The following is a 13,548-nucleotide window of genomic DNA, read 5'->3' on the forward strand; positions in this document are numbered from 1 at the left end:
TGTTTTGGAAACATTCAAAAACCAAATAGAATGGTACACATTAAATTAGCAAAAAATAAAGTTTTTTTTTTAAAACCCTAGCATATTGAATATGATGCAAAATACCTGCCAAGTCCTACAATATTTTCATGTATATGACGGTGGGTTATACACGTTTTTACAAATGAATGGCAGCTGTGCAGGGTATACAAAGGTGTGGGGTTTACAAAATTTATTTTACTTACAAACATAGCATAACAGGAAATATGGAGACACTAGTGGGTCTTAAAACCTCCTATGTTCACTGTGTGGTTGTGAAATGTACATTGGAAAGCTTTATGAACATCTCATTAAAAACTAAAGAAAACAAAAAGTACAGATGCGGCAGAGAATCTTTAAACCACCAGTAATTAATTGTGACAAGTAAGTAAGCAGCTAAATTAATTTGCCAATTATCGGTTATGTCAAAACATATAGACTACAATGCATGCAATACATCCTAATTCAATTTCCAGTCTCACTTATGTCACTGTCCTCACTATAGTTAGTGAAACCATCAAAACTTGTATTCTTTCAATGAGCAAAGCATGTTGGCAGCAGCAGTTGGGTCATAAATCGACTCTTCATCACCTTGTCGGCCAAAATGAAGCTACTGCTTTACTGCTGGCTCTGAATTAGCTTCACTAACCATTAGCAGGCCAGCCTTTCTTGAAACGATTGTGAATAGTTTCAGTGTACTGAGTATAATTAATACACTTTATGTGCTCTTGCTGCACACTATACCTTACAAAGTTTGAGCTACAAGAATACCCATGCTCCTGATTGCCCCGGGAATGAATAGCCTACACAATAAGGCCGAGCACCAGCCAATACACAATCAGGCCAATTGTAGGGCCCAGCGCAGCTGCTGCAGCAAATCTTTCTGCACCATCAGCAGATAACTAGGCCAATGACTTTCTGTTGAAACAACATACTACAAATATGACCACAAGCCCATATTTAAAACATGCGTTACACTATATCTGTCGCATGTTGTTACAAGTAGAGCATGATTGTGACTTTAAAGACATATGTTTGGTGAGCAACAACTTAATCCAAGTTTACAGCAAGTCACGCTTTGCATATGTATGTAAGGGTGCGGGCTGTACAATTTTGTTTTTACTTTTTTTGTACTTTGTGCATGGTATATGTGTATATGGAGTATATGTGTGAAAATACGGTACTACAGATCAAGCAAAAAAAAGAAAGGGATGTCTTAATTTTTTTATTTATTTATACATTTACACTTAAAAAAACAGCAAAAAAAAGTTTTTAATATAGAAAAAGAAACAAATAGCTTTATAGTCTATCCCTAATAATCATTGGACTGTTATACTCATGAAATGAGTACAAGTAAAAAAAATTAGTGGAAAAGAGGTGAGTGCTAAAGTGAAAGAGAGGTATTTAGACTTAAGACTGTAATCTTTTGAATGACTATCAGAAAAAATGCAAGTAAGCCAGTCCTACTTGTTTAACCTTCCTTTACCTTCAAAAAATGTTGAAAGATTAACTATGGAAAGGATCAATGCATATTTTTTTAAACAGATTGTTAAGTAAAGTACTAAAAACAGATAAGAGCCCTAATCTACCTTGACTTTATTTACATATTCTGTAGCAATAATGTCTCACCTGAGCTGGTACGAGATGGGGTAAATGTGTCAATGTTTGGCTCAAAAGACAATGTGGATGACCTGGAGTTTTTTCCACCAATACCTGCAGATGAAGAGCGGCTTGATGCTGCTGATTGGTCAAACTTATTATCTTCTCTGACAGACAGCTGCTCCACGGCCTTAACAGTGGTTGTAGATGTCGCTACCTCATTGTGAATAATGCTAGTCAAAACTACATTGTCATTTTGATTGTCTCTTAACATATTGACTGCACCTAAACTATGGGGTGACGATTCATCTTGGAGCTCAGATTCTCCGACAAGTGCACTGGCTGTGTTCTGAATATTGCTGTTTGAATGTTCACTATGGACATGTCTTGTTGAATCAGTTTCCCTCAAATTTTCAATTTTGATTTTATTAGAGAGGATTACGTTGGATGTGGAACTCTCTGAAGTCTGAGCTAAGTATCTATTTTTTTGATCATCATAAACTTCAGCAAAAGTTTGAACCATCCCTTGTTCATGACTTGATTGAGCAAGTATTTGTGTGTCAGACTCAGATTTGATACTTTTGAACACAGTGTCTGGGTATTTCTCTGAATACATTTCTAGTAGTGATGGTTCATCAGAATATTCTAATTTTTTATAAGAGTCATGGTTGGAATTTTTTATGGTTCCAGAACGTGATAATGAGGAATGTGTAAGAGAATCTCTGTGAAAGGATTCAGATTGTCCAGAAGGAAGGCCTGCTGCCTGAGAATTGTGATACTCACTATCTACTACAATGGAGGGGGATCTTGATCTATGGCCACCTGGTGTATTAGGAGCACTGTGGTACTGTAATAGAATAACACATTATATTTGTATGCAAGCACTAATAGATTACAAAAGAATTTATCCAATTATACTATATCTACTTATGATAAAAAGCATAATGTACATTGTGTTGGTGAATTTAGCAATATTTGGGATAATAATGAGCAAGAACAACAACCAAAAAGAACATTTATCTTCAATGTATGTCAGCAGGACACCAAAAGTTTAAATTATTTTTATCTATTCTAAATCTAAGGCTCATTATTCAACAACTAACCTCATCTTCTCCACCATCACTATAGTCTTCATCTGTTGCTTTGGACTTTGTCTTCCCACCAGTATAATGAATAGAAAAGAGATCTTCAATATTCTCTGAATAAGGATAAATAGTTTTAGCCAGAATCGTCAAGGATAAGATGTCCTTCGATTTGAGTTCATTAGCACCACGGCTTTAAAAAAAAAACGGTATACAAAATTAGGTTGTCAGATTTGAATAAATGCAAATAATATTTTTTGATACTAAGCTATAATATAATAGTATATTTTCTCAATTCTAAGCAATGGTTGAAAATAGATTGCACTCTGTGGTTTCAGAGCAGAGTATAAAAAAATGTGACAGCCATTCCATTGCACTTGAAGGCTTATCTACTTTTCCCATTACTTTATTTGACAAGTAAAGTGTCTCTTTGGTCATTTACTACCAACTTTACTTGATTACCAGCATCACAGATGAAAGATGAGGAAAAAGAAAAATTAATAAAGTCTCCTACACCACAAAATGTGAGCAGCAAGAAATATTGCTTTCCAAAATGATAGGTAACAAAAATGAGGCACTGACATGGGTATCAATAAGTAATCTATAAGGTAATGGCAGAAACACAGGGATAAAAGAGATGCCACAATTTGAGACATATTTATTAATAATTATCTTCATCTTCAAAGAAAGCAACAATATTTTAAAATAAATATGTAGATGTTTGTATTGTTATCACAGCACCTTGAGCCTACATTTGTTAACAGCACTCTATAAATTAAATTAATATTATAATAATGTTCACAATGATTTATTGTTGTGGCTAGCAAAATTATTTATATTTTTGTAAAAGTAATATAATAATGTATTGGTGAAAACAAAATTTTGTTTACTTTGAATATAGAGCCAAAAGTTTACTATTTACAAGCAAAACTGCATGATTAATAGTTTGTTCTTTAGAGATCTGAAGCTGTTTGACTGTTTTTTCCAGAATCTCTATACACTTTTGATTAACCTCTTGATTGACATGAAGCCTCTCAATAGCCTGTACCAAAAGAAAGATAAATTTGGGTTATGCAATATAAAAATAAAGTACTATAGTGTAGAAAACAAAGTTATGAAGTTTATGTGGAATGTTTGACTAAGAGGCTTAAACCAGTTGTTTACTTATCAAGGAGGCTCCAGTTTAATACATGACTTGAGCTGTTATGTTTACTAAGAGATTGGACCTTATAGCAGTGAAGAGATGAAAGCTAACTGGTTTGGTCATATTGTAAGACATGACTAATTATTGAAATTCCTTCTTCAAGGTACAGTGGAGGGAGCAGAAAAAAAAAGGGTCGTCCAAAGAAAAGCTGGCTGGAAAACATAAAAGAGTGGACCGGCCTCTCACTTGATATCTGCTAAGAACAGCTGCTGACCAGGAAAAGAGGAGGGATTTTGTTACGCAAATTGTCATAGCACCCCTATTACAAAAGTCAAGGGATAGATGATGATGGACCTTAGTGCACTGAACATAATATAAGCATGAAAATTGCACTATACAAAAGCTAAAATTTTGAAGAAAAAAAAATGTGGACAATAGCAAGATCCTACCTCCACTAGAAATGCCTGCTCAGACTGGACCATGGATTCCCAACTTTTCATGATCTCTTGAAGAAAGTTCCATTTAGCTTTCCTGCTATAAAAATGAGACTGGCCCATCCTGTTGACAAAATGATGTTGACAAATACATGCTTTAACAATATTTTACATTTCAAAAATATTTTGAAAAGTATATGTACAAAACTATAAAACTATTTTAATAACTAAAAACCAATTTGGAATTAATAATGGAACATTTAGTATATATTAAATACCTTGATAAAACGAAATGTATTAAGAATTTAATAAAATCATATCTATTGTGTAAACAAAACACAAATGTTAGCAAAAAAACAAACAAATGTTTTTAATGATAATTCAAAATTTACTCTTCAGAAACTGGACCAAATATAAATTTCATCAATGTCATAAAAACCTCCACTTTGCGCTGTAGAGATGCTTCAGTTTCACTTCCATCTCCATTAATAGTCAGAAACAAAAGATCATCCATCTGTTCAGAAAACAACAAGGAGTCAAATTTGTTTTAATTTAAAAAAAAAAAAATGAAATTATTTTCATTAACAGATATTATTCATAGATAAAATAATATGATGTATAACTAATAATTATTATTTGGAAATGCTAAAATTGAAAATTTATTAAAAAAAAGTTTACTTGTTTAAAAACAAAGAGGAAACCATTAGGACAAACTATTGTTGAGCACGGTTCTTTTGTTTGATCAATCAGTAGCCACTGAGAAAGTACAAGGGGGGAAAAGATTTGCATGACCAAATTGGCATCCAGTTTTTTGACAATGGACTCATTCTGAAAAATATTATTTTAATGTGTTACATTTTCACATTTAATCCATCAATTGTAACCAAATAAATACAATACAGACATGTTTTTTTTTAACCTAGGGTGACAAAAAGACTAAAAAATAGCTCAAGTAGAATTATGGAAACCTTAAGAGGGTTAAAAAACAATAGTTAAAAGGATTTTTTTTTTTCGTCTGTTATTTATTCTATTATTATTATTATTTTATTATTGATCTAAGAATTACAAAAAAAATTCAACTTGGGGATATTTGCTCAATTTAGGTGTTTTTCTCTTTGTGTGGTCTTCAATGGATTTCACAAAATGTTCAATTTTCTACCTTTTTTTGATAATGACAGAAACGGTAGATCACTTGATTTCTTAAATCCAAGAAATGGCAGTGAGAGTTTCAACACAGTCATTCCTTTTAACAAGTTCCCAAGAGATATAATGCTTTGAATGCTTACATTTGACAAGGATGCTCAGTATCATACAAGATGTAACAAAAACTTCAACACTAAAATGTACAGCGGGTACACTGTCTAATAGTAATCAGAGAGACAATCAAGAATGTATCCCCACTTAACACAGCAAGAAGCACATGAGAAGAGGCAAGACTTGTGTGTCAAAACATACAGTGGCGTAACTAAGGGGGGGGGGGGGGGGATGGGGGGGGGAGAATTTTAAAATCCCCCCGGGCCCCCACCTAGGGGGGGCCCCCAAATGGGTGTCCGAAATTTATTTGTAAATACATAAATTATTATATTTGATTGACAAATAGTGTCAACGGGTGTCTTTTTTTAATCAACATTTATGGATTAAATTTATCACAAAGACTAAACCTAGATATTTTTAAAATATTTTTGCCGCAGAGATCAGTTTTTGGAATAGATATGTATACTCCGTTTTAAACTTTGTTGCCACGAATAAAACTGCATGATATACAGCGAATTCCAGGTATCTTGTTACCTTTACTAATAATAGATCTAAATGGCGAGTATTATATGGCTACACTAATTAACCTTGAAGCAAAATTTACAGAATCGAGTATAACTAAAAGTTATTCTTAACAATGCTAAAATTGTCCATTATTCGGGTTTGTCGTCTATAATTTCAGAATTAAACTTCACACTCGAGTTATTACCCCTTTATTCATCTTTCCTCAATCCAATGGAAACTTTCTCTTTTTATTTACATCTAATCCTTTTGCTTTCGCACAAAACATAAACAAAAAATAATGACGTAATATCATATAATATTAATACATCATTCCTATTGAAGTTATTATCACACCCTTCCTTTTAAAGTTCTTAATAGTGATATCTACTAGCAGGGCCGGCCCTAGCATTTGCGGGGCCCTATGCGAAACGGATCGCGCGGGGCCTAGTCTGGGTAGGGATAAGCATAATGTCAAAATTATAATTTTTTGAATTAGAAAATAGGCCTACTTTCGTCTTTGCAATAAATTTTTATCAAATGAAAGCTCGCAATGCCACTTTTTATTTATTGGCACCCCAAAACGTCAATTTCGTCTATTCTTCAGGAGATTTGAATAAATTCAAAAAAAGTTCAGGACTTTATCGTATATTTTGCCTTTTCATGAGATTTCCTGGAGGCCCTGAAAAATCAGGAGGTCGCGAAAACCCTGTTATTTTATATACGTTATAATTGTTTAATTTAATAATGTACACTTGGAATTAGCGCGGGGCCTATGAAAGCGCGGCGCCCAATGCGACCGGCACTGTCTACTAGGAACTTTAACAATTCGTCCACTTCTGGTTGTCTTGACTGAACAAGTTCTCTAGATGTTGGTCTACAACTGTCTGTTTCGTTTGTAGCAACAGTTTGCAGTTCATTGTCTTCATCGGTATCATAGTACCCAGAGATGTCTTCATCGAAACTCTTATTTAAAAAGCGTTGATTTCTTCTGTATGTAATTCCCTTGTTTGTCTTTATGATGTAAGATCTAGGTGCTGAATTTTTTTTATGACAACTGCCATGTTTGACCTAGACGAACTCTCCGACAGAATAATCTTTAGGTAGTCTTGCTTTTGCATCGTATTTCACTTAGCTTTTCATCTGTCGTTCGTTGAGTAATGTCTCTGCATTTTCAGCTACCAATGGTTTGAATAGTTTGTGATCAGTTGGAATGATTCCCTGAGTCTTCTACTCGTCAGCAGTTGTGATGGTGATTACGGCAGTCCACTTATCGGAGTATTTCTATACTCGAGCATAACGAGATATGGATCTTTCCCACTTTTGTATACTCTGAATCCTTTTTCTTTCGCACAAAACATAAACAACCAACAATGACGTAACGCCATATAATATTAGCACAGAATCTTCTTCATGCAGTGGAAAATTACGAATTTTTGCCTATCTTGAATTCTGGTCAAAGCTCCTGTGCCCAATTAATATAGTTCGGAAGTAACTACAAAAGTCTGTACTGCATATACGGGAAGCTTCTAAAGAAATTAGTACCCTTTCATGCTTTCTGCAAAATAATGAGAAACTGACAAAAACCCAATCCATCGAAAAAGCAAAAGAAGGTACTGAATACTATGGATTCCCTGTAATCAAAACAACCATATGAAAGAAAAAACTTGATGGGAAGTTGAGTTCTAATGTAGGACTGTCAATAGAACTGCAATTCAAACGTGTTGCGACAGAATTGCTGGACAGAATCATATGGAGATGAAGGGCACATTCCAAAGGCTGGAAAGAAACCCTTTGGGTTTCTTCTTGAACCAAGACACCTGTTAGAAGACACGCTTGTGACAGACTGTGCTACTTTTCCTGTTTGTATGATGAAATAAATGGGAAATCGCTTTTTCAATGATGTCATTGATGCACGAGCACTTTTCATCAACAAACAGTAATACAATCACCAATAGACATATTGAGGAAACAGGCTTCATATGGGAATTACGTGTGCTCAGACTTTGCAACCTCCTCCGAATACCGCTAACTCAGGCCACTTCCATTACGTCATGTGAGAGATCATTCTCAAAGCTCAAGCTCATCAAAAAGTATCTTAGGAGCACAATGACGCAAGAAAGGCTTATCATGGTTTTAATGTCAGTGAAGTCACAAATACTAGAAAGTATCGATGTAGTTGATGTTATAGATGTCTTTGCTGCACAGAATGCACGACGTGAAGCGATATCAATTTAGATTTGTCACTTGTGCATTATTTAACTAATAAACAACGGTATTTTTCATTAAAAGAGTCTTGATGATTACTTTTTGTTAAGTTTACTAATATACTGAACCAATTTGATTAGGGGATTATATATTTTTGCGTACATTATCTCATGTCATATGTCGAATGTCAAAATGCAAGGGGCCCCCAAAGAGGTCAATCCCCCCGGGCCCCCAAATCCCTAGTTACGCCCCTGAAAACATACATGTGCAGGCAATGCAGCTGAAGCATACATTGTTGCCCAGTCACACTGTATTGGATTACTGAGTATGTCAGATTAATTGTTAAAAAAGTGTCAGACTATATATATATATATAGGCTTACTCATTAGTAGTCATTACTTAATTAGATCTAGTCTATATACAAGTCTAGAAAAGAACATTATATGAGTAGATCTAGATTTTCTAAAATTTCTAGTTTAGAATGGTAGAATTACAATAATTAAATGATCTACTGACATTACTAATGACATTATCTAATAGTAAAGTAATACATAACTGATCATTTATCATACATTTTGTAACATTGGTTGTATAAATTATTAATTGTATAGAAGTATAGATAATGGATTAGAATTTAGATCTAGATAGACTATAGTAGATACTAGATTGACTAGATCTAGAGTGCTAGTAGATATAAATCTACTCTAATAATCATAATCATGATTATGTCCATGATCAAGATCATCCCCATCATCATGACATGTCAATTACAATTCTAGACTAAAAAAACATAACATTCTTTCTATCATCAAGATAATGAAGATTAGATTTTTGATTAGATCTACTTAGAATATAGATCTATATTATAATGTTAATATTGTAAAGAGTATAGACTATAGAGTCTAGTTCTAGATTTATTAATTTCATTTAAAATTAAATAAAATCATTAAAGTTAAATTAAAGTGGTATTAAATTTAAAATTATTATTATAATTATCTTATACTCCTATAGATCTAATATACTAATAGACAATATTATTCTAATAAATATTTATTTCAAAGAGAGAGTTAACTAATAGCTACTAATATAAGTCTAAGTACCGTAAGTCTAATAGTCTACTAATAGACTAAGTCTAAGTACTCTAAGTTGAGTCTAAGTCTTAAATGGGTACGATTATGATTATTAATATTAATAATATATAAAATATAATATAATAATATTTTTAATAAAATTATATTTACAATAAATAGAATCTCTAGATCTATAATAATCTATATTAACTATATATAATATAAGTATTATAATATAATATAATATAGATCTACTAGATCTATAATTAGTATAATATAGTCAATATAGAATATTATAATAATATAGAATAGATCTAGATCTAGATCTAAGTAAGTTTTAATAATTAATAACTCAAATAACTGTGACTTTAATTTAAATTAATTATTAATAAGAGTATTAAGTCATATTAAGTATTAATAATTAATAAATCTAGTAATTAAGTAAATAATAGTAAAGTCAAAGTAATACTAGAGACAAGAGTTACTGTTAGTTATTTTATCATCATTAGTACTACTAAAACTAAGACTAACACTTCACTAAGTAATAAAGTTAAAAGTAATAAAAGTAGAGTTAAGTTGCATTTTTACTGTACCTCCAATAAACCTTTTTCTTTTGCCCGTAGAATTATATAATTTGCGAAGTACGAATCATAGTCTATGTACAATGGATCATTCAATTGATTAACTACCAAAAAGCACTTCATTGTAGTGTGTGATTTTAAAATAAATTTGTGTATGATAAATTAGAAATTAATTAGATCTCTATACTAGATCAATAAGTATAAAATCTAGATCTACTATTAGTATAACTAGACTCTATAAGAGAGTATTTGTTTACATTTTAAAACTTTGCATACCCATCAAAATCGATTACCCACAATGGGCATCTTTTTAAACTGATTGAAACTAGTGCCCCATTTAAAAGTAATATTCTTATATTTATAATTTTGGCATTAAACAAGAAAAAAGCTCACTAATTAAATATATAAATGAAACTGGACTACATCTAGAGTCTAGATAGCCAAGTGATTAGTAGTATCGATTTCTTTTTTTTTTCTTCCAGGATTCAAGAAAAGAAGAATCTCGTGATACACTAAAATAGGTTTCCTTAAAGTAAGAGTAACTTTACTGCACAAACCTATGTCAGTGGTCTGTTCGCAGACTTAGATAACCAGATGCAATGGGTGCGTATGAACTTTAGCACGCTGTCTCCACACAGATGTCACTGGCTATGTCTGAAGCCTCCAGCCTGGTGTCCACTGCTCTGAGGTCCTCCATGAAAGTGTGGCGCCAAGTTATACGAAGACGTCACTGTTTGCGCTTTCCTTATATTGGCCTTCATGTAATCGCAACTCTTGGTATACGTAGTTCATTTTGTCGGAGAACATGTCCCGCAAACCTCACGCGACGCTCTTGTCACAACCTCACCAAGTGGTCGACTCCTGGTTTGGCATAGGATTTATACTTGTTTGATACCCGTAGGTCAATTTTGGGTGCCTCTCTATCTAGGCTCTTCGTCATTTCTTGTATGCATTTATTTGTAGACCCGAGTAGTGCAACGTCGCCGAAGTCCAAATCTGTCATTCGATTCTGCTCATGCCATGAAATACCGAAGGCAGACCAATTCATTGCTCTATTTGCTCTCCTCATTATGTAGTCAATTGCTAGGAGGAAGAAAAATGGAGACAACATGAACCTCTTTCTCAAACCTGTTTCAGTTGTCTCTTCTTCTGTTTTAATGAAGCAACTAGATTGACTGCATTTTAAGTTGTTCTGTAATTTGCTTCTTTTATTTATTCCCACATTTTTTAAAGTTTTACCCCCTTACAAACATACACAAATTTGTTTGATTCATTTTCACTTCTAGGTCTAGACTAGACTCAAGATCCACCCTTCATCTATAGTGCCCCTTTTACACTTATTAACATTTTCGCTCCATCAGTTGTAGAGCATAGAGTTACAAAAATGTGGCGTCCTCCCTAGCTCCACTCCTTTACCAAAAAAAAAAAAAAAAAAAACACAACCCATACACAAACACTATTAGGTCCGCATATGCACTCTTTCAGTTCTTTGGTCATTCAGTTCTAGATTCAGAGCTATACCTAGATTTAGACTCTAGGCCTAATAAAATCAATTTATTTTATTATTTTTACAAAGCTTAAATTACCTATACTCAGAATAAGCTGAAATTTCGCACAATTATTTCTTTTTACCTGACAACACAAGAATCAATAAAATTAACTATTGGCAATTAATTATTTTGTTTGTTATCTTGAACAATGGAAAAAACATTCACCAAGATACCCTCTTCTTCCCTCTCCCCTTTCACAACTGGTCACATATGTGATAGGATCATAGCGCATTGAGACAGCTTAAAGCTATACAGATTTATTATTGTTAGGTAAATTCTACATATAATTACATGGCTTATCCAAAGTAATTAATATAAGCATTGCTTTTTTTTTAAAGGCATTATTTATGTTTTTCTTGTTTACTTTTATTATTTATAAAAACTGCACAAAACACACATTCGTACATTCAAATAGTTAGGCTACTTCACTGGAAATATCTATTTTATAACTTTGTCCATACATACAACAATGACACCTACACTCACAGTAGCTGAGAGAAATTAACGAGACATTCGAACAACGACCTAGCTAGATCTAGCCATGGATGAGACATTGAGTCCATGGGTCGCATTGCTCTCTGTTGAACATATGGAGTGATCAGTTCGCTGAGGTACAAAGGCATTTCGTTGTTGTAGATGCACTGATAATAAATAGAGTCGACTCTTGCTTTTACAGGAGACTATTCTAATGTTATGTACGCAAGAGAATCGTGTCTTGTTTTTAGAATCGTGTTCTGAATTGGCTGCAGCTTAGCGACTTTGTTATGGGACATACCAACTAGCAGTAGTCAAGGCAGGAGAGTATGAATGCCACAGCTAGGTTTTTGTTGAGTCCATTGTCAAAAATGGACAGATCTGGCCTAATCGCACAACTACAGGTCGAGACCCTTGCAGAGCTGACATGGTGTAGGACACTACTGAGTGGGTATGTATAAATAGTTAACAGTACTGGACATAGAACCGATCCTTGGTTACTCCGCGCCACACTTATAATTATCAGCATGGACTTGACGATAACAAACGAGATGCCGCAAACGAATTCTGCTACCTTGGATCTACAATTCAAGGTGACCTGTCACTAGAAGAGGAAATCAAAAAACGCATAGAGAATGCCGCATCAACCTTCGTTAGACTCCGACCAAGAGTTTGGGAAAACCAGAAGCTCACCACAGCGACCAAAATGGAGGTATACAAGGCATGCGTTCTTAGCACGCTACTGTACGGCAGCGAGTCGTGGACAACCCACACAAAACAAGAGAGAAAACTAAACTCATTCCAATTGGGCTGCTTTCGATGGATCTTAAAAATAACTTGGAAAAAAAAGTGTGTAATACTGAGATCCTCGCGAGAACGGGCCTTTCCAGCATCTTTACGGTCCTCAGGCAACGCCGCCTGCGCTGGCATGTTCGGGAAACTTGCGTCTGGATCAAGAAAAACTGGTCGCCTCCACCTCCGTTACGTTGATGTGATAAAAAGGGATTTAAAATCAGTAAACATTGATACTAACCATGGGGAAGACATAGCCTTAGACCGCACTAGATGGATAGAGACAGTGACCAAGAAAACTATAGACAGCGAGAAAACATGGGCCTCGATTCTTGAAGAAAAGCGGGATCTATGTCTATATAATAAATATAATCTACGCTAGATCTGGGCTCAAGAGTGTTACCGATGCCGTGGATCCGCTACAAACGTAGGCCTACCTTCATCCTTGATCTATTCTATACTAAGAATCTAGTCTAAATCTAGACTAGATGGTAGTAGATGTTATCAATCTAGAATCTAGTCAATCTAAAATGATCTAAATCATACTAGATCTACAACTAGAGTGTAGAGTAATTACTAATGTAGAGAATCATGACATAACGTAATGACTAGCTAGACTCTAGATCTATTTCTGTATAACAAGTTTTTGTATAACAAGTTATCTAGATTCTAGACTAGATATCTACAATGTCACTCAATGTGTTTTGAATCGATAGCACTTCGATATTTTTTTCTATACAAATAAATACGGGAATCAGGGATTTAACATAATTAATTTCTACTAATGAACTACAAAAAAAAAAAAAAAAAAAGTCACGTTGGTGTATCAGCTAACTGACGG

The 13,548-nt window shown here is 33.8% G+C and overlaps 1 protein-coding gene across 2 annotated transcripts in view; it reads right to left on the minus strand.

Moving 5' to 3' along the window:
- LOC106061981 (BLOC-3 complex member HPS1-like) overlaps positions 1-10,350 on the minus strand; it is a 21,246-nt gene extending 10,896 nt beyond the window's left edge. The window contains exons 1-7 of one of the 2 annotated variants that reach the window (XM_056028543.1): positions 9,904-10,350; positions 4,956-5,105; positions 4,670-4,791; positions 4,293-4,401; positions 3,590-3,741; positions 2,721-2,892; positions 1,648-2,464 (exon numbers count right to left, since the gene is read on the minus strand). In XM_056028543.1, coding sequence (XP_055884518.1) covers positions 1,648-2,464; positions 2,721-2,892; positions 3,590-3,741; positions 4,293-4,401; positions 4,670-4,791; positions 4,956-5,105; positions 9,904-10,014 — 1,633 coding nt within the window. In that variant the 5' untranslated portion in view covers positions 10,015-10,350. Of the gene's footprint in view, positions 1-1,647; positions 2,465-2,720; positions 2,893-3,589; positions 3,742-4,292; positions 4,402-4,669; positions 4,792-4,955; positions 5,106-9,903 lie in introns of those variants that run through there. The other variant, XM_056028551.1, reaches the window with a different exon arrangement.
- Between the last annotated feature and the right edge of the window lie 3,198 nt (positions 10,351-13,548).

The sequence above is a fragment of the Biomphalaria glabrata genome, chromosome 1, assembly GCF_947242115.1.
Source record: "Biomphalaria glabrata chromosome 1, xgBioGlab47.1, whole genome shotgun sequence".
In the NCBI taxonomy this organism is placed as follows: domain Eukaryota; kingdom Metazoa; phylum Mollusca; class Gastropoda; family Planorbidae; genus Biomphalaria; species Biomphalaria glabrata.